The sequence below is a fragment of the Saccopteryx bilineata genome, chromosome 10 (genome assembly GCF_036850765.1).
Source record: "Saccopteryx bilineata isolate mSacBil1 chromosome 10, mSacBil1_pri_phased_curated, whole genome shotgun sequence".
Classification (NCBI taxonomy): Eukaryota; Metazoa; Chordata; class Mammalia; order Chiroptera; family Emballonuridae; genus Saccopteryx; species Saccopteryx bilineata.
In genome coordinates this window covers 42959641-42986800 of record NC_089499.1, presented here as the reverse complement: position 1 = coordinate 42986800, position 27160 = coordinate 42959641, and the positions used below count along the sequence as shown (strand labels likewise).

Below are 27160 nucleotides of genomic sequence, written 5' to 3'. Positions count from 1 at the left end.
TTACTTGCCTTTCCCTCTTTTTTGCACAGATGAGGAGTTGTATGCATTTTATGATGAATAAAACGAGTTCAGTAACTTTATATAATACTTTTTTTTTTCAAATTTTGGGCCCCAAAATTAAGGTGCGCCTTATACATGGGAGCATCTTATACATGGGGGAATAGGGTAATTACAGTATTTTCCAACCCGCTCATTCCAGTTCAGGGTCTTGGGTGGCCGGAGCCTGTCCTGGCAACTCAGGGCACCAGGTGGGACCCAGGCTTGGACAGGATGCCCTACCCACACAGGACACTCTCATACCCACACCCACACTCACTCAGATGGGGACAATTTAGACAGGCCAACTGGTGAAGCTCACCTGCACATCTTTGGACTATGAGAAGCAGATGGAGTCCTGGGAGAATATCCACGCAGACATGGGGAGAGTGTGTACACGCCACACTGACAGTGTTCCCGGGCAGGCATGGATTTCTTATTTTCTCATCAATGCTATTATGAAACAACATTATTTGGGAACCTGCTGCATGTGTGTATGTCTATATGTACACATTACACAAAACACATACATACAGTATCAACTGCTGTTCCAGTGGCTGTGCTAATATTTTATTCACTCCTTACTACCCCGAATGAAGCAGGTTCCATAGTCCTCCCTTTATAGATGGAGAAATGGAGGCTCAGGGAAGGGGTGTAACTGCTGCAGAGTCACCCAGCTGGACAGTGGGGGCCGGGGCAGGATTTGAATTGAGGGCTGATGCAGAAGTCCATGCCTCAGCCACTCTGCAATGCTGCCCATTTGTGAGCCAGGATTATAGCCGGTCCCCAGTGAGCTTTCAGACATGATGCCATTCAATAGCACTTTCTCAAGGGACAAAGGAGAGGGTCATCTGAGATTATGGTGGGCAAGAGCAGGACTAGGTAGGGGAGGGCAACCACAGGGGGACACGGGGCACCTGGAGAAGTTTCAGGGAAGCTGGGGACAAAGGTCCCACTTCACCAGTCCTCCCACTGGGCTCCCGGTCTGCCGCAGGAGATGGGCCTGCATCTCCTCAGGAGGTTCCGCTGTTCCCGGAGCCCATGGAAAAACCCACCCCCCACCTCTGCCAGGTCCCCAGCCAGCAGGTGGCCTCACCCGGGCACTGTCCTGGCTTTCTTGCCGCAGGAGCATGGCATGGCCGTTGGGCAGCACAGATTTCCAGGAGGCCCCTGGCATGGCCACCTGTCCACAAGGGCTTGAGTCAAGACCGGCCCTGAGCCACATGGCCGGATTACAGCCTTTCTGCCTCCGACCGCATTTAGGATGCTCAGGGCCACTGAAGGAGCTCATCATTCAGATCACACCAGAGTATTCTGACCCCACGTGCTAACCCTCTTGGGAAAAACCCATTTTTCAAGGGCAATGTTTGCCTAATGTTAGGACTGCAGGCCCTGCTGCAGAACCATGAAGGAGACGTCTTTGACCTGCAGTGCCCTCCCAGTGCCCCACCATGAATCCATCCCTGTGAGCCATTCCCTCTGCGTCTGCAGGTGCACTGCTGCATTTGAGTGTCCAGCAGGGAAACACAGTGCTTCTCAGAGTTATGAACCGAATGTTCGAGCCACCAGAAAGCCGTGGAGGTACTGACCTATTGCTACTTAGCGCCCACTCATCTGGACCCCTGGGACTGTGGGGAGAATAAATCCACATAATGACCAGAGCTAACAGGAACCAGGTCCCATTTCAAGTACTTTGTATGTATTAACTTGCTTAAGCCTCACAGTGATCCAGTGGAGGAGATGCTGTTTGTCCTCTCTACGTTGTAGAAGAGTAAAACAAGGCTAGAGAGGCCAAACAATGTGCCTGTGGTCAACCAGCTAAGAAGTGGGGACATAGGACTTGAACTCGGGCTGTCTGGCAGTTCTTGGTGACTCCTCCGCAGAGATGCCAGTCGGCCCAGGGCTGGAGGGCAGTGGGCCGGCCTAGCCCAAGAGCAGCTGGTATTGCAGACCTACAGAACCTGTAGAATTAGCTCTGCCCATGCTGCTTGAGCAAAGTATAAACCACAAGGCATATGCATCTTAGAATCTTAGAGAAATGAATGTGCTAAATAAAGGAATGAATGTCAAATAGGCAGTGTTCAAGAATTAATAGGGGATGCTGTATTGGCCAGAGAACAATTCCAGGTAAAAGAACCCCCTAACAAACCAACTAACAAAAGAACTAATAAACCAAGCTAATCTAAATTAAATATAAACAACAACAAAGCCACAGGGAAAACCACCAGGCAGGCAATCACCTCTTCTGCTTGTGGATAAAAGTGACAGTTCTAGAAATAAAGGGAGAGAGAGATACAGGATTTCAAAGTATGAAAGTGATCTTTGTTCGTTTAATGCCAGGTTTCAGAGGAGGGGGAATATGTCTGTTACTGTTACACATTCATTCTGTTTGAGACCCATCCAGATGCCTTCACGGGCTGTCAGGGGTGGGAGGGTCCCTGCGGCTGCTTCTCAAAGCCAGTCAAGAACTCTTCACTGGGAGTGCGGGGCAGGCCCCCTCGCGGCCATCACTTCTTTTTGAACACTTGACGGCACACCTGGTCACAACATGTCAGCTCCTGCAACATCAGAAAGTGGGTGAGTGACCAACAAGCCGGGCCTTCCTTCTGCCCTGCCCCGAGCCCTCTTGCTATCTGCGATGTGGGTGGGGGGAGGGGAGCTCTAACACACATACATTCTGGAGCTCTAACACACACACAATGTGCATCTCACAGACCCAATCAGCTGGCATGCCCTGCAGGTAGCAGTAATTTGATTTTGACACTTGAATTGAACTTGAACAACTATAAAAATGAAAAATTCCAAGAAATTACCCTCTTGGGCGGGATTTCTCCTACTTTTATGATTAAAGCAACATCGCTTAATTTATGAAAGGCAGAAAAGCCACAAAGAAGAGGAGGACCTAGTGGGGAGGAGTGTTCGAAAGGCAAGGGCCTAGGAAGATGCAGGCTGGTGAGCTGTGTCCCACCACCCTGTGGCTTTCTGGCCTCGGAGATTAGAACATTGGGTGGTGGTGGCCCAGGCAATAAAAGGGTGCGTGCTGCAGAAGGTCCTGCCAGGCCTGCACGTGCAAAGATGCTGTTTTTTTCTGAATCCAGGCAGAGGGAGCTCCCAGGCCTTATCTGCGCCTCATGGCCCTTTGCGGGAGGAGAGAAAAACACAAGTATGCGGACCACCATAAAATCATTTCACTTGACGATGAATCCATTCTCTTACTCACAGGGACTGCTGGGCATTGTGCTACAATTAAAAAGATCCATCATCCGAAGTAGAGCAGGTAGGTAAAACCGTCAATGTGAAAACACAGTGAATACCTCCCATTTATCATCAGTTGACGTTGCCTCCAAAATAAAGATCTCAGGTGAGGCAAGGCTGGCTCTGAACGGCACCATGGTGACCTGAATACTGACATTAGAGCCAGGGACCTGCCTGACTCCACATGTATGAATGAAGAGACATTTGTGGAATGAGCCAGTCATTTAACAAATGGGTGACTGAATGCACAAAGGAGAGATTTTTCACTATTTGAATGTTTGACCCATAAATTGCCTAAAAGATTGAAGAATGAAAAATTAAGCTACCAACAAATGTATAATTTAAGGATCTCAGCAATGGTTCCTACTGCTCTGTTCTAGTACCAAGTATCCTAGTATATTTTGGAATTGGGCGGACATACCTTACAATGAGAGGCCAGTGTCTGCGGTCTGTCTATAAGCACTTCACTGGTCCAGCGGTCCCCTGTCCATTCTGCCTGCACCCCAGCCCCTCTTCTTCCAGGCTCATTACTGTGAGGAGGCCTGGTCCCTCCCCCTTTTGGGACATCTTAATTCTGTGCTTCACTCATACTGTGCTCCAGCTGGACTTTAATAGGTTCCCTGCATTTCTCCATGGACCTCTGCTTCTTAACTTAGCATTTTAAACTTGTTTTAATTGCAACCATTCACAGAAACAGCCATATAGATTTCGTCCTGGAGCTGCCTGAGCCAGGCAGGAATGGCTTTCTGGCTATATGACCACACGCACTAGGCTGGAGCTCAGGGGAAGTGTGCAGAGCCTTTTTTTCCCCTTTGGTGAAAGCGCCAGACTAGGTGAACAGGCAATTTGTGTGATTACAAGTGAAAGGGAGCCCAGCAGATCCTGAGACTTACCAGGTGTAGCTTGTCCCCTTCAACCCACTGCCTCCAGCCACGGTTTTCTTTCTCCCCCTTCTGCACGCACACAAGGACGTCACCATCCCAGGTGACCAGCGACTGCAATGACAAGTTCCCAAGCAAATCAACGATATGGTCTTGATTGCAACTAAACAAACCTAAATCCCAAAGCTGTTCTCGGGCTCTTGTGTGTCCACTGGGTAGAGCCTCAGCCTCAGCCAAGATCCTTTCAGGCTCATTTGCCACATACACCTGCCATTCCAGCCAAATCAGCTTGTAGCTGGTTCAGTTCTCTTTTTAAGAATTCTGCTCTTCTGTTTTTATCATATGGTGGATATACTTTTCAAATCAGAGGGGGGAAAGCTGATGAATTTGATGGTATAACAGTGTAAAATTTCTAGAAGGGAAAAATACCCTAAAGTTAATCTGAATAACAAACTATGAAAAATAATTATAACACATGTCAGATAAAAGACCTAATTCCCTTATATATAAGGGACTCCTATAAATCATTAAGGAAAAAAATCATTAACCTAATAGGTAATCCAACAAAGGAGGCCAACTGACAGCTTACAAAGAAAAAAACAAACCCCCCCCACAAAATACAACCCTAGCTGATGGCTGATGGATTTTAAACATAATAAAAGATATTCAACTTTACCCATAATAAGAGAAATGCAAGTTAAGGCTGTTTTTGTTTGGTTGTTAGCAAGAGAGAGAGAGAGAGAGGGTGCACGTGCATGACAGATAAGCTCAAAGGGAAAGAGATGAGAAGCATTAATTCTTCATTGTGGCATCTTAGTTGTTCACTGATTGTTTTCTCATATGTGCCTTGGCTGGGGGGCTCCAGCAGAGCAAGTGACTCCTTGCTCAAGCCAGCGACTTTTTGCCTCAAGCCAGAGACCATGGGGTCATGTCTATGATCACATGCTCAAGTCAGAAACCCCACACTCAAGCTGGTGAGCCAGTGCTCAAGCTGACAACCTTGGGGTTTCGAACCTGGGTCCTCAGCATCCCAGTCCAATGCTCTATCCACTGCTCTACTGCCTGGTCTGGCAAGGCTGTTTGTTTTTTAGGTACAATTCATCTTACAGTCAAAGGTAAAAGAGTGATAGCACACCACAGAGAACAGGAACCCTCCTACATGGCTGGTGGGTATATCAATCAATATTAATCTTATTGTACCTTTCAAAATATAACATTATATATATATACTAGAAACTCTACTGGGAATTTTCCCCTACAGGAATCACAATGCAAGGCCTGCTCACTGTAGGTCAGTAAAAACAGGAGGGAAGCTACCTGTCACAGGGTGCACAGATAGATGGCTCTAGGGTCAGCTTCGTCATCCAGAACCAGGAGGGTGGACCTGCTTCTGGTCCTGGGTTTCCCCCAGGCAGTGATGCCGACTGGTTACTATCACAGGGTGGCAGCAACGGTGCAGAATTTGTACTGGATGATTAGCAGGTTGGAGAAGCCACAAACCTACTAAAACCTAAAAGGCTCAAACCCTTGTGCATATATTTACAAATTACACCCCTCCAACTCTCCCTCTATTCTCCCTCTTACCTCTGCTAGCACCTGCATGGTAACAGGTGGTCCTGTAGGGCCACCCACTTCTGTGCCAGACTTAGGCTTGCCCTAAGTGCACCTCCTGAGATGACGCCATTCTCATCCAAGCAGTGGTTTTCCATTGGTGCTGTCCTGCCTTGGGGATGACCCCGATGCTGGTTTACTTCCCAGTATGTGCAAACCGTATTACATCTCCATGAACAATATTATGCTAAAGACCAGATGTTTACTTGTCTGTATATCTTGTAAACCCAGTTGGTGATAAACTGAGTTGTATATTTTAATTCACTGTCCTTGTACATTCAGGTCTGTTTTTTGGTACAAATCTGTTTTTAGACTGTTTAAGTCTAGCTCCTTCTAAAATAATATTTGACCTCGATCATGTTATATATTTTATGTACAATTTTATTCTTCCTCATGTTACTTCTCAACACATTGCAGCACTGTTTGTTACAGCAAAGGAAGCCTCATGAATTCTGTCAGTGGGAGGCTGGTTAAATATGGCGTGGTTCATCCTTGCCATGCAGCTCTTGGGAGAAGGGAGCAGTTCTACACTTATGGAGAAGAGCAGTAGTCTCCATAGCACACAGTTTAAGTTTTAAAAGCCAGGAGCAGGGCCATATGCATAAAACAAGCGGGGTGGGGAGTGTGCCTGCCTGCATGTTTGCACATGTTCCCTGAAAGGAGGTAGCAAACCCTATTCGTGCCTGCCACATGGGGTGGGAACTGAGAGGCTGAGCACAGGGGTGGGAAGAAAATGTTACTTTTTATTCTCTGAATCCTTTCTAACCATCTGCAATATTAATATTTCCTGAATTAATCCAACAATTAATTCATATGCTTTCTAAAGCCTCACATCTTAGAATGTCTTGCAAAAGCTTAGTTCATAGGTTGTTTTCCTAGTTTTTTGTTTGTGTGTGTGTGTGTGTGTTTATTAAGTGAGAGGTGGGGAGGCATCTCCTAGGTTTTCTAGGGGGGAGATGTTGGCTGGAATATTCCAGAGTTTCCTTCCAAACAAATGAGAAAGGAATATACATTTTTTTGTTACCCATCCTTGATCTTGGACCCAGTCCCTGCCCTAAGAGATAAAAAAGGACTCATATCTTCTATTTGGGCAAGGACTGTGTCTTCTAATCCCCTCACCCATATTGTCTTACACATCACAGATATCTAATAGACATTGATTGAGTTAGTATCCGTCTCCCCCCATGTAAGCTGTTCATTTCTGCTGCCTCAGACTGGGCACAGCCACCAGTGCATAGGAGGTGCTGGATAAGCCTTGTTGAATGCATATATGATTGTTTTTGTTACGAGGGAATCTTGAGGTAAACCCGCATAAGGAAATAAATGAGAATGTGTATTCTTTGACAACAGTTCTTGACAATGACTCAGCCAGCCCACCTCTTTGCCTTTGTTTCTGTGGCACCAGCAGAGCACACACATGTCCAACGACATGAACACTGGATGGTAACTGTCTATCTACTTGTCTACTTCCTCATGAGGCTAGGAGGTCTTTGAGGGCAGGAAAGGGGGTCTAATTCATCACTTTATCAATAGCTTCTGACCCTAACCGCACATGTAGCAGGGACTTTGCAAATTTATAAGGAAACAAAGGAGAAAAATGTTGGTGCATGAGGGCCTGTCCGAATATTTTCTTTTAAAAACTCATGTTGGGCAGCAAGATGAAAAGTTATTCTGACCGTAAAGTACATTGATTATCAATGAATCATGGTAATGCCTATATATAACAGCCTTACCCCTACATAAAATAGACAATGAGAAGAGAGAAGGAAATGGTTAAATGAACTAAAATTCCAATTCAATTTGCTTTTTTATATATATATATTTTTTCTGAAGCTGGAAACGGGGAGAGACAGTCAGACAGACTCCCGCATGCGCCCGACCGGGATCCACTTGGCACGCCCACCAGGGGCAACGCTCTGCCCACCAGGGGGCGATGCTCTGCCCACCAGGGGGCGATGCTTTGCCCCTCCGGGGCATTGCTCTGCCGCGACCAGAGCCATTCTAGCACCTGGGGCAGAGGCCAAGGAGCCATCCCCAGCGCCCGGGCCATCTTTGCTCCAATGGAGCCTCGGCTGCGGGAGGGGGAGAGAGAGACAGAGAGGAAGGAGAGGGGGAGGCGGGGGTGGAGAAGCAAATGGGCGCTTCTCCTATGTGCCCTGGCCGGGAATCGAACCCGGGTCCACCGCACGCCAGGCGGACGCTCTACCGCTGAGCCAACTGGCCAGGGCCCAATTTGCTTTTGTTGGTGTCCTTTATGTCTGTATCAGAGGAGGCTTTTAAAAGAGGCTCAATTGCCTTAAAAGATGTTGTGGTTGAGGACATGGATATAAGCGAGGGAAACCACTGCTGCTGAGCCTGGGGCGGGAGAGGGAGAGCATTCCGTGAGGATGAAGAGGATGGATGAAGGATGCTGGGCCCATGCTGCGATTTTCCCTATCACATTGTCCACAGTTAACATAATTAAAAACAGCTCTGGCCGGGTAGCACAGTTGGTTAGAGCATCGTCTGGATAAACCAAAGTGTGGGTTTGATCCCCAGTCCGGGCGCCTACAAGAGCCAGCCAATGAATGCATGGATGGGTGGAGCAACAGGTTGGTGTTTCTCTCTCAAAACAAAACAAAACAAACAAACAAAAAAACCCCACAGCCCTTTGTGGTAAATTAGATGCAGGTACTGCATCAATTTAATTATCAATGAAATTTACAGAAGTTTATAAATATACTGTGGAATATAAGAGAATATCTTAGTTTTTAGGAAGTACACACTGAATTATTTAGGGGTAACACAACAGATTGTTTAGAAAATATATGGATATTATAGAGAAAGAGCATGTACAAAAGATAAAGCAAACAGGGCAAGAAGTAACAATAGGTAACTCTTGGTAAAGGGTGTACAGAATGGTCTTTGTTATATTCTTGAACCTTCTCTGTAAATTTAAAACACTCCCAAATAAGTGTCTTTAAAAAGAAAAGAGAAGAGAAAATAGCTGTTTACATTAAGAGCATTGAAGGATACTACCAACATGTCTAACCCCTCCCTAGCGTGCCCCTCCCCCAGGTCAGAGTTATTCCTGTAGCGCCCACCCTCCTCTGGCATCTCTGAGGGGGTCCTCCCGGAGGGGCTGCTTCTCCTGAGCTCTCTGGAGACATCACAGTCATATTATAGGTTCTATTGTTTTTTTGTTTTTGTTTTTTGTTTTTTTACAGGACAGAGAGAGAATCAGAGAGGGATAGATAGGGACAGACAGACAGGAGCGGAGAGAGATGAGAAGCATCAATCATTAGTTTTTCATTGCGACACCTTAGTTGTTCATTGATTGCTTTCTCATATGTGCCTTGACTGGGGGCCTTCAGCAGACTGAGTAACCCCTTGCTTGAGCCAGTGACCTTGGGTCCAAGCTGGTGAGCTTTACTCAAACCAGATGAGCCTGCGCTCTAGCTGGCGACCTCAGGGTCTTGAACCTGGGTCCTCCGCATCCAAGTCCAACACTCTATCCACTGCACCGCCGCCTGGTTAGGCGGGTTCTATTGGTTTTAATTGCCATTATCTTTCTCTGCTTTTCCCTGCCCCAATTACTTATTTTTTTTAATTAACATATAATTCACATGTGATAAAATTCATCCTTTTAAAGTATCTAATTCAGTCATTTTTAGCACATTCCCAAGGTTGTGAAACCATTACCACTCTGTAAATCCAAGCATTTTCCTTGCCTCCAAAGAAACCTCACACATACTAGCAGTCACTACCAATTCCCTCAGCTCCTGGCACCCACTTTCTGTTTGTATAATTTTGTCTATTCTGGACATTTCATATAAGTCATATAGCATGTGGTCTTGTGTCTCACTTCTCTCCCTTAGCATAATGTTCCCAAGTTCATCCATGTTGTAGAATTAATCAGTGCTTCATTCTTCTTTATGCCTGCATGATATTCTGTTGTATGAATATCAATTGCTTCTTTTTCACTTAATTTTATTTGGGGTAGCTTGTGTAATTTTGAAAGGGACTTTAAACCCTCTTAGAAACAAGTCAGGGTAGGCAGTGAGAAATAGATATGATCTCAGAAGGAAGAAGGGGATCCCTGGGCCCCTCAGAGAGAAGTCAACCCCATGATCAATGTGGGTTTATTGCCTTGGCTCTGGGATGGCGAAAAACTGGGTACTATAGGGCCCTACGGAACCTTGGCTGCGACCCCGTCTCTCCACCTCTCCTTCAAACTGCTGAATGGGAGATTTCCAGAGGGGCTCATGAGGGTGACCAAGGACTTGAGAAATGGAACCCTGGGGAATAAGAGCATTAGTAGTACTACACAAACACATACACACACATGTGCACACACACAAACATACATACACACGTGCACACAGACACATAGCTTGTGTCTGCATTCAGGCATACCACCATGTGTGGGCGACAGAAATTAATTAGAGACAGACTCACCTACACCCTGTCGCCCCCTTCTAGTTGAAGGGTTCCAGTCAAGTGACAGGAGGTAGGCTGGCCTGAGGGCACCTGCTCTGTGCTGGGATTTCCCTGGAAGGGGCCCTTAGTTGGAGCCTGAGCAAACTCTGTCCTCAGCTCCAGAGAGAGAATGGGGGGGGGGGTGGCAGAGAGGGCAGGAGGGTGGTAGGGGAGGGGGAGAGGAAAGGAGGGAGGGGAGAGAGAGAGAGAGAGAGAGAGAGAGAGAGTGTGTGTGTGTGTTAGCCCCAACTTCTTGCTATGGGAAAGCAGAGACAGAAAGTGGGCGAGGGGGTCCTCCCTATGCAGGGCTAAGAACTGACCTGGGGGAGGATGGGGTCGGAGGAAGAGGAGAGTGGGAAGCAGAGAGGCAGAAGAAAAGTGAGTGTGAACAAACAGAATCCTTTAAGTGTCAGGAAGGTTTGAAAGGGCACAATTCATTTCAGGAAGAGTGAGTTTTCTACCATCCAAGGTGATAAAAGAACAAGTCAGAAAGAACAGGCCTGTTTTTCAACCCAAAACGGAAAGACCAGGGAAAATGAATCATCCTGAACTGATTAGGTTAGGACAGCAGAGTGATGCAAAAATTCTGAGCACATTTTCCTATGAATTCCGGTGTCTGATGAATTGGCCTTCCAGCCACCCAGTTCAGAAAAGCCCTGTCAATCCATCAGCCTCGCGGGGAGGGACGCACGGGGGCCGTCCCAGGGCTCCTGCGGCTTAGGCTCCTGTGCCAAGTCGGCTCCGATGGAAGCATTTCCAAAGTGCTTTTCATTTCCTACTTTTCTTTAGGAAGCAGCACTAAATATAATTTAAACTTGACGTGATGGCTGAGATTATCAACGCTGCAGGACAACTTGAGAAATAAAATGTGTCCTGCTCTCTTGGCTTTGGGAGTCAGTAGCAAAGAAAGAGGACAACTTTTCCTTTCAGTCCCCTCAGGAGAGGAACCAGGGCCCCCGTCCCTTGCTTTGGGGGAGAGCTGAGACCTTTAGCTTTGAAAGAGCTTCTGGAAGCACAAGAGAAGGGGGACTCTGGGGAGAGTGGGGCTCCCTGTGAATGGGGAGGGGGAGTGGGAGGGGGAGGCTGGGTTTCTTTTTGGCACCCTGAAGGGCTGGCCTCTGCTGGTGGTGAGAAACTGGGTACCTGGGAACAGGAACCAGCCCCACCCTCCCCAGCTTGGAGCCAGGGCAGAGGTCCTGGTGGCTGCATTGGCACAGATGGGGTGTGTACTGTAAGTATTCAAGCTGTTCACCCTCATATAAACTGCACGGGCACGAACAGTGAGCAGCCAGTGGCAATCACGGTAAATGACAAACCAGAAAACCTTTCCTGGACTGTAACCTCCGGGGTTCTTGCATGATGCTAAGGTTGAGTTGGGAGAGTCCTTAAATTCGACTGAGACTGGACTTTTCTCACTCCCGTTTGTGAGAACTGACCAGGTATAATTGAATTTGAAGAACCAAAGACAGGCGCACTGGGTGTGAATATAAACACTGCGACAAATGGTCACTAGGCAGTGATACTACATGGTGACTGTAGCGGAGAGGGACCTGCTGTTGCCCCTGCCTTTCCCACCACCCACCCACTTTCCCTGTTGCTTTTTCTCTCTGGCTTACTGACAAACTGCTCTTCTGCGTGAGGGCCTGCCTCTTCTGCATTCCAGTTCTTGGGCTTTGAGATAACTCCCCACCTGTGTACTCAGGGCTGTCTGCTCATGTTCAATTCCTACCTATACCCAAACCGTTCAAGCAGTCTGGCTTCTGATGCATGGGCGGTCCTCCGTTATATCCTGTGAGTTAAGGTGATGTGAACACAGAAGGCACACAGTTGCCCGAGATTTCTGTAAGTGACTAGTACTGGGGAAACCCTGACTTCATTAAGTACACTGAGTTTTTGGTTTGCTTTTTACTGAATTACAAAAAAAATTAAATCATTGGGGATCATCTAAAATTGAGATATTTCGTATAAAAACATGAATTCTCAACGTCTCCTGAAAAGGAAAAATGTATTTCACCATGAGGGCTTCGTGGAAATCTGCCACGAAGGCTGCCCCTCTGGTGGAGCTGGGCTACTCAGCTCACACGGCGGCCTCCTCCCTGGGCAGTCTGCCTTGCTCTCTCTCTGCCTGCCGGCCCACGCCAGGCCCCAGAGAGGCCAACGTCCTTTCATCTCTCCTTTGCTTGTAAGCTCAGTGCAGAAGCCAGCTTGCCTCTTCCGACATTAAATAATGATTCTTTTTGCCGGCACTATTGAGTCCACTCTGGTCCGCCTTTCCAGGTTGTTTCTGTCATTGTGTGTGTGTGTGTGTGTGTGTGTGTGTGTATGTGTGTGTGTGTGTAAAGCTAAACAGCCACCCTCTCCAGAGTGTACGAATGGAAAGCACCCACCCAGGTTAGTACCTTAACAGTCCGGTTGTCCAGGCCCTTGGTATGCTCGTCAAACTCCACTCCAACAGTGAAATCCAAGTCATAGTTGCGGAATGTGCTGTTGGTTTTCGTCTTGAAGTTATCGCCATCTTGATTAATGATCTTCGTCTGAGTCAGGCGCACGGCAATCTTGCGGGTGGCAAAATCAATATCTGTTGGCAAAGGGAGTTGTGGAGGTTCCGATGTGCTCAGCCAGACTCATTCAGTTTTTTAACAAGGCCAAGTAATCAAGACCACTGACGCAGAACAGCACCAGCCACATTTCCTTGCTTAAGTGGGAAATAAGAGTTGTCTTACACACGACCAATTTGGGCATCTCAGTCAATTGTTGGGGACCGTAGGGTTTCTCCTGCCTCCTCAGGAGCCCTGCTGGCAAGAGGAGGTAGCAGGCAGGGCTCCTGCCTGAGCTGCAACTCTCCAATATGTGTTCATACACACACACACATACACACATCTCTCCACCACAGCAGCTCCATTCTATGTATTTGACATACTGGGTTTATTTTTAAGAGTTTGCTGAACAGAAGACTTAAAAGTTTAAAAGAAAAAGGAGTGTTTAATAATAACCAGTCTAGATCATGGGTAAAGATGGATTTTGTTAATGTCCACAGCGGGGAACGATATGATACAAATTTCCACTTTTAGAGCAGATTAGGGGCTTCCTTAGCTAGGCTGTTCTGCCTCACTCATCAGCCTCAAGTACAGTTTTAAGCATACTGCAGACACTTAATAAACGTTTGCTCAGAGATTTTTTTTTAAGGAAAAGATGGGTATTTGTTTATATTTTTATTATGAAAAATTACAAACAAACAAAAGTAGAGAGGAGAGTACAGGGAACTCTATACTCACCACCAAGACTCAACAACTATCAAGATTTTTCTGTGTTCATTCCATCTATAGCTTTTCTTTGTCTCAGTGTTTTAAAGGAAATCTTCTTCATCTCTTAGAGACCATTAGTAAGTAAAAGGGAGCATGCCCTTCAATGGAGTGTTTCATTTCCTAAGCTTTACATTTTACAGTAAGAAGCTAAGTGCTGAGCTCACCTCCTTGCTAACCTCTGGTTATACATAAAACATCAGCCAAGCCAAAATGTCACTATCCTATGGATTAAACCAGAGGATAATTCTGGAACTGCTAAATTTCTGTCCTTGCTATGAACATCATTAAGCTCTTGGTCTCTCACCAAATCATATTTGATCTCTTTTATGCCTATAAATTCTCAAGATAATTTTGGATACCAATCTGAATCTTTATTTTTTGGAAGTCCACCTGGAAGATTTCAAAAACAATAAGATTGATTCTATTATATCTCAAGGACAACCTCAAGGGTGAGAACAGTTCCGATTCATTGAGTGCCGTTCCTCTGAGACTTCCAGCCTTGTCTCTATGATAGGTCGGTGATTAACCTCACAGTGTGCGCGTCTGGTAGGGGATAAATGCTGTTGTATTCACGAGAGACCGACAGCTACCAACAATTGAGGGAGCTCGTGTCAGTTTGGAGAATCAGCATCTCCTCTGGCTGTACCCTTACCCCACCTGCTGCCCTTCCATGTAGCCAAGCGCCACTTCCCTCACCCTCTCTCCTTTTTGACTTTCTGACCCATTGCCTTCTGAATCCCCTTTGGTCACTATCATACTCCTTCTCCCAAAGGGCCAAGGCGAAGCCCAAGCTGATTGCTTGGACAACAACAGAATCACATCTGCATAGGAAACAGCCCTGGCTGGTCTTTAGGACCCTAAGTTATATAAAGTCAGCTTTTATCATTAGAGAATAATTTTAAGTAACATCAGTCACCCCAGGAGATAAAAAGATACTATACCTGTATCCTAACTTGCAAAGAGAAATTAGGGTCAAGTTGGCATGAGCTGGTGAATGAGTACCAGTGCCTTGCTCAACTACTATTCACTACTATTTGTTGAGAACTTGCCTTGTCTAAGAATTCATCAGTGAGTCCCAAACTGGCTGCCCATCAGAATCACTTGGGAAAACGTAAAAGAAACTATAGACTTTTAAGACCTACCCAAGGCCCAGAACCTTCAGATAGCTTTAGATCTTGGGTTTCCTCATAAGGAGCTGTTTGGAGAAAGACTTCCATGGTTTAAAAAATCTAATAGCTACTGTTTATCTTAGTCACCTGGGCCCTGCAATTATGAAAATATCTGTTTAATTTTTCACCTTTCAAGGCAACTGCTGGCCTGTTTGGAAGGGAGAAGATGAGACAGGACCAAATGGTCAAGGATTTCTGACTTAAAAATGAATCCTTCCTGCCCTGGCCAGTTGGCTCAGCGGTAGAGCGTCAGCTTGGCATGTGGAAGTCCCAGGTTCGATCCCCAGCCAGGGCACACAGGAGAAGCACCCATTTGCTTCTCCACCCTTCCCTCTCTCCTTCCTCTCTATCTCTCTCTTCCCCTCCTGCAGCCAAGGCTACTTTGGAACAAAGCTGGCCTGGGCACTGAAAATGGCTCCATGGCCTCCACCTCAGGTGCTAGAATGGCTCTCGTTGCAGCAGAGCAATGCACCAGAGGGCCGAGTATTGCCCCCTGGTGGGCATGCCGGGTGGATCCTGGTCGGGCACATGTGGGAGTCTGTTTGTCTGCCTCTCCCTCCTTCTCACTTCAGAGAAACACACACACACACACACACACACACACACACACACACACACACACACACACTCCTTCCTTAAAATTGCTAAAAGCCACTAAGGAACGTTTTCCCTATTCTAGTCAGTATAAAGACATGCTTACAGCAGGCAGAGGGCTAATATGTCACATTCCAATCTGTAAGTCTCTCATTCTACCCCAGTCTAATGCAGCAGACAATGTCCATGTGTCTAACTTCAGTCCTGTTGCTGGACATTTGGGTCCAGGTTTAGAAGCAGCAGAAAGAAGTGGCTAAGTGGAGCTATTGTTAGCAGCATTGGGTTATTCTGAGGATGAAATTGTGTTCTTGAAGAGCTCTGCCCAGTGGCTGGTGGCTTGTGGTAATGGCCCATAAATGGTAGCTGCTGGCTCCATCATCACTAAGTCCCCTGATGTCACCAGGTGGCTGGTTGGAGTCCTTTGCATCTTTCCACGTACTCCCTGTATGTTTGCTCCCTGAATTCCCACCCCTGTGCTCCCAGCCCTCCAGATCTCACAGGGCCCGGCCCAGCCTCGCCTTCTCCAGTCTGCTCTGCAGTCTCTTCCTCCTTCCTCACTGCTGTCCAGGCCGTATGGTTTGACGCCCAAGAGACACTTCCTGGTATTTTCCTCTGACTTTGTCATGGGGCCGCTTGCTTTTCCCTCTGAAGTCTTACCTCTAAGTAGACAAGAAAAATGCTGTTTCCTTGCTGTGTCCCCATAGAACCAGGCCCAGAGCTGTGCACAGATCACTTGCTCAAGGGACATTTATGGATTGGTTAATAGGAGCACCGTGGTCCGGGACAGTGGTTCTCCAGGTGAGGTCCCTGGGCTCGCAGCATCACAGTACCCGGGGACCTCTTAGAAATGTTAATTCCGGGCTCACCCTAGATGTACAGGGGTTGGGCCCTGCTTGTTTTTACAAGCCTTCCAGGTGATTCTGTGCATGCTAAAGTTTAGAACCACTGGTATAAAAGAGTGAGGGTGAGGGCCAGATCCGGGTATAAATCCTGACCCTGAGTTCCCAGCTATGTAACCTCCGTGAAGTCACTCCCTTTCTGAACCTGTTATCTCACAGTAAAATGGGGGAAAGAAAGCTCCTCTCATAGAGTTTTTTAATGCAGGATTCGCTTAAAATAATGGTAAAATGCTTTACACGGTGCCAAGGAGCTCATGGGTATTTGACACACATTGGCCTCCAAGCTGTGGCCTTTTCTGTTCAGGTCAAACACAGTGACCAGTGCAACTTTCAGACTGGAGTAAAATATTAGAGTCACATTTACATCTGCTGCTCCACGCTGTCCAGGGCCCTGGACTCTGACAATCAGGCTGGCGGCTGACCCACCTTCTCACTTGCATAGCCCTGGTCTGTCATATGGCATTTTATCAGCTTCTTCACTCTATGGTTTGGCCAATGGGTAGGCACAACTTTAGCTCCTGCTTTGGCCCTCCATGCTGAGGTCCATGCTGTGCTATACCCTGCTGCTGGGCCCATAGTAAGGATACGGGGAAAAAAACAACCAACCAACCACAGGGCATGTACTGACCAGATGAAACAAAGAACTCTAGGCAAAGCGACTCAGAAAGAATTGGGATTTACAGAGAAATTTAGAAATAAAGTGATCCTCAGAGAACAAGTCTATTTTTATTTTAGTTTTTTGTAAATGTATTGATTTTAGAGAGAGGAAGGGAGAGAGAAACATTGATCTGTTGTTCCACTTATATATGCATTCATTGGTTGATTCTTATGTGTGCCCTGATTGGGGATCAAACTCACAACCTTGATGTATCAGGATGATTCTCTAAACAACTGAGCTATCTGGCTAGGGCCTGCGAGCTATTTTTATTCCCCAGATGTGGCTATCAAGTCCCACAGACATTAAGTGGTGGGTTCAGAGCTACTTAGGTAGGCTCAAGCTCCTAACAGTTTGTCTACGGATGCATTCTGTTTGTCATTCACAACTAAGCCTTTTCTAACAGAAAATACTGCTTGCCCTTGGCTGCTCAGAATGGTGGGCTGCAATTTAAAGTGCCTATTGCTGAGAGAACTGGTTTGTCCTGGAAACACCGTCCCTAGTCAATCATTCTGACCAGTGCCGGGGGAATCTTATTAGGGGCTCTATGCAAATGAGATCAAGTACCACTTCTTCTCTGGACTGAAAAATGGTGTGGCCTCTTTGCTACCCTTTAGTGTTTACACAGGCTAGTTAATCATGTCACCTCTGCTCCACTCCAGGGAAGGGGGCCAAATGTTCTGTTGGTGGATGCGTGATATTTCTAATCAGCAGGAAAGGTTTACCTGCAGCTGTAGAGTACACATGCACACACACACAGGTTATAAAAACACTTCCTCTTTGTACTTTCCAGAGAAGATTATTTTTCTGATACGGTATTTTAACACCAGGGTTATCGACTATGTTTTATCTGCTTTTCTGGATTAAAAGTAACTCTGAGCCTGATTTATAACCAGGTGAAATGAATTTCTATCTCGGAGCAAAAGGTCCAAAGGCAAGCTATTTCTGAATAATATATATGGCTTGTAGTTGCTGCAGAAGAAAAAGACAACACTGGAGGGACTTTATTAAAAGCATACTTTTCATAACTGCATTTTGAACAATGCCAGCCATAAAGTTGAAATATGAGTATTCTACTCAACATTAAAATGCATTGTAATGTGCGTGTGAAAAAAGCTGAAGTTGCAGGCTAAGAGGGCAGGCGCTCTCTGCAAATTAAATAGCAGAGATGCACACAGATTCATCATATAAAATCTGAGACCCGTTCCAAGTGCAGCTTTGATGGGCTTCAGACCTGGACTCCTTAATTCTCAAATCATCAGCACTCTTACTTAAGCAGTCGTGAGCAGCAGCATGGAGGAGCAATACATGCCATCTCCTCCTCCGGATAACCCATTTTGAGAGGAATTAGCCTGGCTCCTGCCTGCCTCCTCCTCCTCCTCTTCCTGTCACTCCTCAAGGACATCTCCAAAGAGGTTTCAAACGTTCCCGGGCCAGCAGAGGCAGGCGGGGGACCTTCGGGTGCCTCCCTGATCCCTTGCACTATTTCACCTCCTCACCCGCTGCCTAGCACTCGCCCCTGGGAAGGGGCTCAGGGTGGAGATTCTGGTACATGCAAAAAAGGGACCAAACTTCACCTGGGTTTCTTCCACCCCAGCACTTTCTCTGACTACACCCTGTGCTCTAGATTTTTTTTTTTTATATCAGTGTGCCAGTTTTAATAATCCCCTTGGATGAATAATGGGCATCTGAAACCAAAATATGCAAACAGAATTCTGAATGTACTTCCCCATCCCAGCACCCCTATCCAAACTCACTCCTCTCCATTTCGGCAGATGAGATCACCATCTTTCCAGTTATTAGGGCCTAAGCCTGGGGGCTGTCTTCATTCTTCCTGCTTCCTAGTCATCTGTAAACCCTGTCAGTGTTATCTCCAAAATAATACACTGAATCTGTTCTCTCTTCTCCAGCCCTGGCACAGCCCTAGCCCAAACCACCATCACTTCTTGCCTGAACCACACAGCAGCCTGCTAATGGGCACCCCTGCTTCCAACCTTGCCCACCTAGGATTCGTTCTTCATACTGTAGCCATAGTGATCCTCCAAGAATATAAACTGAATTAAGTTTTTCCATCATAAGGCCTGCCATTCCTCTGTGCTCAGACTTTCCCTTGTTTATCACTCTCTCAACACAACAGCCTTTGTATAGTTCTCAGACGGGCCCAGAGACTTTGCGCCTGCTGTTCCCTGTGCTGGGAAGAATACTTTTCAGTCTCTAAGTTTAGGCTTTGAAGACACCTCCTCAGACAGCCTTCCCTGACCACCCATCACTCTCCACCAAATCTTTCCTTCATATTTTCTTTAAAGCACTTATCACTACTTAAAATCTAATTAAACCAGTGATTTTCAACCTTTTTCATCTCAGGATACACATAACTAATTACTAAAATGTCTCAGTACAACAAAAATATATTTTTTGTCAAACTGACAAAACGATATAATTTTTATTGATTTACAAAATAATAATAGTAATTACCTACCCTTTTTGCTCCAATGTGATTCTTTTTTTTAATCAGGTGCCTATACTTGTTTATAAGGATTTTGGTACCAAGAATTAACCCATCAGACACAACCTTGTTATGTGACATGACCAATAAGATGCAACTTTATTATATGACCTATATATTTATGATTCAAGACAGGGTATTCACACCGGACAGTTATTGTTGGGTTGGCTATTGTCATTTTTTATTGGACAAACTAAGGGAAAAGAGGTCAGTGCCCCTGACTAAATAGTCAAGTATCGCATGTTTTAAAAACTCTTGCACCACATTGGTTGAAAATCGCTGTCTTAAACTGTTTACTCTCTCCCCCCTCCACTAGCATGTACCTCCACAACACTTGTTGCCCGGGTTACCACCATATTGTCAATGCCTAGGGGACTTCCTGGTACGTCATAGGTGCTCAGTACATTTGTTGAAAACTGAACTAATTAAATAAAATAATGTATATAAAACTCTAGCACAAGGCTTATCGTGACATGAGGATCATTCATGTATGTGCTCACGTCTGCTGCTAGACTGGCACCTAACAGTCAGGATGACAGGATTTTGAACAATTCGGGTGTTCAGGAAATATTTCCTGGCAGAGACGACTCAGCTGAGAGCTGCCTGAGTTTAGCCTCTAAAGGTTAACGCCTTCCTGGTGGAATTATCCAGAGACCCACTAGGACTTTCGCAGTGGCCAGTGCTCTCTTAAATCTGTGCATGTTAATTTAATTTCAAAGATTGTTTTCATTGAAGATAATCCTCATTTGTTTTCATTGAAGATAATCCTCATTTTCTTTTGTGTATTAAGAGAAGAACTGGATTTCTCCTAATATTACAATTTATGGAATAAAGATTTTCTAAAAACCATCTAAATTTAACATTAATTGAGCATTTTTAAAAACACACACCTTCTGTTACATGTCCCCCATCTTCTTGATTAAAGTTACATGGTAGTGTTTCACTTCCCAGGCTGTCTTCTTGCCTTTTCCTCACTCAGTCACCAAATCTAGTCTATTTCCTGCTCTGGACATCCCCTGTCCCCTTTCTTAAAATTGCTCTCATCCTCTTCCAGAGCATCGCCCCCTTCTCAGTTCTCTGACAGTCTCTGCGAACCAATCATCAGTTGGCCGGCAGACTGAGTGCTCATGGCTTCTCTCCTGCATGCATTTCCTCCTGTCCTCACAGGATGATGGCAAAGCTCCTTTCCATCCTGTCCACACATGATGGCAAAGCTCCTTTCCATCCTGTCCACACGTGATGGCAAAGCTCCTTCAAAATTTGTCCCTATCACCTTTCCTGACTCTTCTTTCCCTTCCTTCTTGCGCATCAACTTCTGACAATACAATTCCTCTGTTCCCCCTGCCTACACCAGTTCTTACTGGCCTGACCCTTGCACAGGCCCACAGGGCCAATCTTGACTCCATCTCCGAATGGAGCACTCCTCTCCTTCCTTCAAAAGCCCACCTAGAAGTACTCAGGAAGCCTTCTGTGACCTGTGTATCGTAGATCGCTCCGCCACCATCCTGTACACCTGGTTACTACTGTTCCACTGTTACTATGGCCCTTTCAGGCCTGAGGGACGGAATCACCCACTGTCCCATCGGGAGCAGCTTATAGGTTCTTAAATGGTTGCAATAGTACTTCCCATCCTACATGCCATTCTTTCAATGATGCCCTCAGTATGGGTGGGCTTCAACTGACAGACCACAAAAGAAAAGGTATTATGTGATTTCTGAGTCTGGGTCATTAAAGGTCATTCAGTTCCTGTGTCCTCTCCCTTTGGACACTGCCAGCATTCAGTGAGGAAACCCAGGCTACATGGAGACATCACATGTAGATGTCAACGGCCCCAGCTGACGTCTCAGCCACCGGCCGTCACCATCCCCAGCCACCGTCTAACCACAGCTGAACAGAGCTCCCAGCGAGAACCACCCAGGCGAACCCAGTCAGACTGCATAACTATGAGAGATAATAAGAAAATGATTGTCAGTGTTTTAAGACACTATGTTTTGAGGGTGATTTGTCACACTGTAATAGAAAATAGGCACACCATTTGTGCACCGTTATAATGTGACTGTCTGTGCCAGTCTGAGCTCCTGGGAACAGAGACAGGGCTTCATTTTGCCTTAGATGGTGTAGTTCCCAGCTTCCACCACTGGCCTCTAGAACGTTCATAGAAAAGTCACATGACTTCCCTGAGTAGTACTGGCCTCACTCCTGGGCAGTGAATGGACTCTTAGCCAGCATTCTCTCATAGCACTGGGACCTCCTCCTTAGACAGCCCTTGTTGGGCTCCCCTTTAAATTGAAGGCCACTCCTCCTGCTCCCTGATGCCCTGATCCAACCTGAATGAGGACCTTAGGACATGACACATTTCTCAGGGTAAATGAATGGACCAGCTGTTTTCTTGCTGTCAAAAAAGTACCTAGGGCCTCAAGAAACATCAGGTGTCCAAGGAGGCAGGAAAGCAGATACCATTGACCTTTGGCACTCACTGTTGAAATAGTTAATGACTTTGATAATTTGGGGCAAACCCAAAGGTTTTCATGACGTGTCATGTCACTCTGCTGAGGCTGGCAGCTGAGTCATGTGGCGAGGTCAGTGTGTGGAGTGAGTCACTGGGAGCCTCTCCTTCCAGCAGTCCTGTCCACAGAGGAAGCCAACTCCCTGGAGCTGGGGATTCAGGTCTGAGAAAGTGATGGTTCTTCGGCAGAAAGAGAAGTTATAGTGAATGTTACTTACATAGCTGGGACTTACTGAGCTCTCTGCATGTGTTCTCCCCAAATACCAAGGGCCTCATGTTCAAAAGGGCAAGGAAGGCAAGCTTCATTGACTTGTTAATGTTGGAAAAACAACTCTGCCTCGCCAGGTGGGTGTGGAGGAAATTGTACAGATCTGCTGGGTTGCTTTCAGGAGAAAAAACTGACAGGGTGGCCCCACCTCAGCTGCATCTGGCTGAGGCCCTTGAGACCCGTTTTTGGTCACTGCTAGTGCCGGCCCCTCCCCCCACGCATGGACCCTGGGCAGGTGGGAGGGATCAGGTGTCCTGTCACCATGGTGGGACAGCTATGTGAGCTGAAGCAATCCTGCATAGGGCATCATGGACTCAAGCCGGAGCAACTTCCTGGGGCCCTACAACACTGTGGGCTGTCAGCAACTGGGTAAACTGAGGCATGAGGCACACCCACATTTTGGGTTTAAGTAGTACAACCACACACAGTATTAATCTTAATTAGGAGACTGTCAGTCTAATGGTTAGACTAAACTGCAGAGACTCTGGTACTAAAAGGTCCAACAGTTTCCACGTTAGTGAGTGAAACCAATGTAGTATGAGGCCAAATTGGAAATCCTGACTGAAGCTCAAAGAGACAGCAGGTGTCTGATAGCAAAGACACCGCGGCAGAGGTACCCAGATAACAAGCACACCCATGAGCGGGGAGCCCCTCACCCACACTGAGGGTATGAACTGGTATGGAAGGGTCCACAGTCCACAGGGAGGCTGTTTCTAGAAAGAGGGTACTTTGGAGAGAACGGACAGTGTGCCCCCTATTCCTCCCTACATTGCCCCCCTTCCTCCCGGAGGGGACAGAGGGTGGTGAGAGAGTGGCTTGCCTCTCACCTTAGACCTAGAGAAAGGGATTTCAGTCCCCCCACCCCCACACCCCACCCCCAGCAGAGCCATAAACTAAACTGAGACTAGATTTTATACTTAAAGTCATGGCAGTACTTTTTATTATTTTAAAATAAGCAGCAAAAGACACAAAGTTGCTTTCTGATCTTACTTCCTGAGACCTGCTAGTTTGGCCTGCAGCTGAAACCTCGAAGCCCCCAAATAGCCCTTGTTAAAATGCTTTCCACATCTTCCAGATGACAACCACTTCCAACACCATCTGGAGAAACAGGCAAGGCTGGGGTATTATCCCTGCTTGGCAGATGAGGAAACTGGTCAAGGTCAGAGAGAAAGCCTCAGCTATGTTGGCCCCTCTGGTTTAGTTTCCTTCTCTGATGATCTTTTCAGAATTACAGTTCTGAGCTGAGCTCCAGACCATTCATTTACCCACAGGTAGAATCAGAATTCAATTTCTATTGCTCACACAAGACACTAAAAACAGGTGCAATAGGGTTAGGATTTTGGATTTTGGCCTTTGGCCTCCGCCCTCCTGCCTCCTGCCTCTTGCCTCCTCCCTTCTCTTCCAAGTATTCTGATAACCAGGAGGAAAAAAAGTTATCCAGTGCTGGAAACACAGAAGAAAGCCCCAGTCTCTATAAACATATCACAGCCCTCCTTGTCACTGACACAGTGGAAATGTGCATTAAGTTAGAAGATAACTGCACAGAAAAACCCATGACACCTGTTTTTGATGAGACTTCCCATCACCATATCCAAATGATTGGGTCAGAGGCCCAGAGCTGTTTTCCTTGTGTTTGCATGGGTGCGTTCCAGCCAGGAGCCCCTTCTGGGGGGACAGTGCTAGCGCTGGGGAGGGTGCTCGGAGGCTGCAGCAGGATGGGATCAGGACACCCCGCCGGGCTACCTGCTCAGTGCCTGGACCATGCTAGCTGCTCAGCAAAGTAAGCTCCCCTTTGAGGGTCAGTTCCTCCAGTTTCTGGTGTTTTCTGCCAGTCCCACAAGAGAGTCAACTCAGGACATACATGGATTGAGCCCCTGGCATGAAGTCTAGAGCCAAAGTCAGATAAGCAGTCCTACACTGCTGGATCTATATGACCAAAGCCTTTCCTAGCCTCTGCGAGCTTGATTTTCTCTAGGCTGAAAGAGAGATGTGCTAGTCACTCCTCTTCTGCTTCCCCACTGCAAGGCTGATGAAAGAGCAAAGCAGGGGGCATTGGCGGATCATATCAGGTCCAGCTGGTTATCTAAGAGCTGGCAGTCACAAGGCAGGGGAGCGATGGCATGGTCCTCACAAGTCTGGCTTTACTTTTGCTTGCATGTGTGTGCGTGTAACTATGTATGTATATGCTCCATTCACTGTATTTTTTGTGTGTGTGTGCCAGAAACTATGCTAAGGACATTCTAGACATAATCTCATTTACTACTATTCCCAACTTACAGACAAGAACTCAGAGAACGTGTATGATCTCCCTGATATTACACAACAGGTAAGCAAAGAGTGAAGGAGGCTGGCAGTCAGGCCTGTGGAATTCTATAGTGGCACTGTCTGGAGGGACAGCCACAGTCCTTCTGAAGCGGCCCTCCCTCTTCCGTCCCCGGCCACCCCCTTACCCAGGGCCTTCATGTAGCCTTCAAAGTTGTCATTACTCTCCATCTCCCAGGTTCCATTCTGGTCCCTCGTCATGGTGGTGGTCTCTGGTTACCCAGGTGTGTGGCAGGTATCAAGGAGTAGGCTGCAGAGAGAATGTTTCGAAAGGAGCCACTTTTAAAGCCTAATGGATTATCATGCCTTTGAAGATAACAGGTTCAAAGGTGATAAGCACAGCCCAAAGGAACTTTCCTTTCCTTTGCAAAGTTCAAAAGGACTGCAGACAACCCATGCTCAAAGTCCCACAATGGAATACTACCCAATAGCAAAAAGGAACAATCTCCTGATACACAGAACAACATGGATGCCTCCAGTGACGTTATGCTGAGGGTAGGCAACCTGACACAAAAGATCACATACTACATGAAACTCTAGGAAAAAAACACCACCTAATTTACAGTGAACTAAAACAGATCAGTGATTTGGAGGGTCCGGGGCAAGGACAGGGTGCAAAGGACACTTTGTGGGGAGATAGGATGAAAATGTTCTGTAGTTGAGACGGCGGTTGTATGAGCGTTATCAAAACTCAAACTCTATAACTGATACCTGTCTCCTATCACTGTCATTTATACTTTAATAAAAAAAAATGAATACAATAATTTTTATTTGTGTATTTATTCATGGTTGTTTATGTAAAAAAGATTTAGTATCAACCCAAACTAAAATCCCATAGTACACCTACAGCAGTGAGCTGATCAGCATGAAGTAAACGTGGGCTAGAGGCTGTAATTAGAAATTGACTAGATGTTTGTAAGAAATGTCAGCTTAGCCTGACCTGTGGTGGCGCAGTGGATAAAGCGTCGACCTGGAAATGCCGAGGTCGCCGGTTCGAAACCCTGGGCTTGCCTGGTCAAGGCACATATGGGAGTTGATGCTTCCAGCTCCTCCCCCCTTCTCTCTCTCTCTCTCTCTCTCTCTCTCTCTCGTCTCTATAATGAACAAATAAAATCTTTAAAAAAAAAAAAAGAAATGTCAGCTTAAATATTAGCTTAAAAAGTTAAGAGGAACGTCTAGAGAGCAGTGGTTCTCAAACTCTAGCAAGTGTCAGATTTATCTGGGGGGCTTTATTAAAACATAGATTGTTGGGCACTACACTTGACCTTCTGATTTAATAGGTCTGGGGTAGGGCCTAAGAATCTGCATTTCTAATAGCCACAGCCACCACCACCACCACCCCCCCCCCCCCAGGTGCTGCTGCTGCTGCTGAGAACTATTAGAGTCATAGAAATCAAGGACATCAATGGAGAGGAAAAATAAACCCTTAAAAAAGTTTTGGATTGGCCACACCAAGTTTTGAATCCAGCTTTCACTACTTCCTAGCAGGGGGACCCTTGGACTTCACCTTCTTTGAGTGTCAGGTTCAATGTAGAAGTTAAAGGTGATAAACTTACAGCTCTTAGCAGAGTCCCTGGCACACAGCCTGTGTGGATTCCAAGGTAGTGACTACGGTATGGGGCGGTAGATTAGGTTTCTAGGAAGTGTTTGACTTAATCCTCAACAAAACACAGCTTCAGCATGTTTTTTTAGACTCAGATTTGTGTGTGTAGAAAATGGGGAGGTAGGAAGGACAAATTCTGGCAAAAAAAATGTGACGGATAGTGGATGAAAGATGGCAATTGCCAATTACTCAGCCAGTATTAGCCCCTACACCTTCCATCCAAGGACGACCACCTATCTTAGAATTGACAGCGGAGCCCCAATTTCAAATGTTCTGTCTCAGGGCCCCTTTATTCTCTACTCATTCTGACAAATCACATACCTGAAGCTTTCCTTTTCTCAGCCGCCTGGGTGTCTCCACTTCTGAACTCATTTGCATAACTCTTTGTAGAATCCCTTAGGTGACTATTAAAACTGGGAAAACTCATCAGCCATAAACCAGTCTTTCTAAGTTGCAAGAAAAACCAGTCTTTCTAAATTGCAAGAACCTCTCTGGAGACCACACTAAAAAGTGAAATTGTGGGTCTCTCAAGAAGCTTGGGTTTGAGATAAATCAGTCAGTCAAGAGTAAAGACAACAGAGGTCCCTAGGCATTTACCTGCACTCCCCGAGAGCATCCAACGCTCGGCCGCTGGGCTCCCGCGGGCTCCCAGAGCCAGGCAGCTCCTCAGGCCCAGCCTGCCCGGCTCAGCCCTCTCTTTCCTCATGATGTCAGAAGGCCTCTTTTCAGCAGGCAAATGGCATCAGCTGGATGCTGACTCACCTTCTCCTCAGGGCCCACTCCTTCCCCTCCCTGTGATTTGCACATATGGCCCAGCCAACTGTGCTTGTTATGGGAACAAGATTCCGACAGGTTTTTTCACCCAGAGTCCCTTCAGCCGCCAGGCACTACAGGGCCTTGCTTTAGTTTTTACTTAAATTGTGCTGCTTCTTCATGTTTGCTCCCAAAATGCAGGCCAGGAGAGCAAGAGGTCACAAACCCTCGTCCCTCTCAGGGCCACAGGGATCAGATTGCTCTGGCCCAGGAAGGAGCCTATTTGCAATCCCCTGTGGAAGGGAGCTGGCAGGGGTCACACAGACCACCTCTTCCCAA

The 27160-nt window shown here is 46.5% G+C and overlaps 1 protein-coding gene across 1 annotated transcript; it reads right to left on the bottom strand.

Moving 5' to 3' along the window:
• Positions 1-2336: 2336 nt before the first annotated feature.
• RBP2 (retinol binding protein 2) lies at positions 2337-24748 on the bottom strand. The gene is made up of 4 exons (XM_066245691.1): positions 24594-24748; positions 12641-12819; positions 4185-4286; positions 2337-2594 (listed from the first exon to the last, which is right to left on the bottom strand). Exons 1-4 carry the CDS (start codon positions 24664-24666, stop codon positions 2544-2546), a joined length of 405 nt encoding a protein of 134 aa, XP_066101788.1. The 5' UTR covers positions 24667-24748; the 3' UTR covers positions 2337-2543.
• Between the last annotated feature and the right edge of the window lie 2412 nt (positions 24749-27160).

Excerpts from the sequence above, each read along its gene's own strand:
- RBP2 (XM_066245691.1), bottom strand. The coding sequence starts at position 24,666 with ATGACGAGGGACCAGAATGGAACCTGGGAGATGGAGAGTAATGACAAC. Across the intron at positions 12,820-24,593 it reads AGGCTACATGAAGGCCCTGG|ATATTGATTTTGCCACCCGC; the intron begins GTAAGGGGGTGG and ends CTTTGCCAACAG. Across the intron at positions 2,595-4,184 it reads AAGGGGACAAGCTACACCTG|GAGCTGACATGTTGTGACCA; the intron begins GTAAGTCTCAGG and ends CTGATGTTGCAG.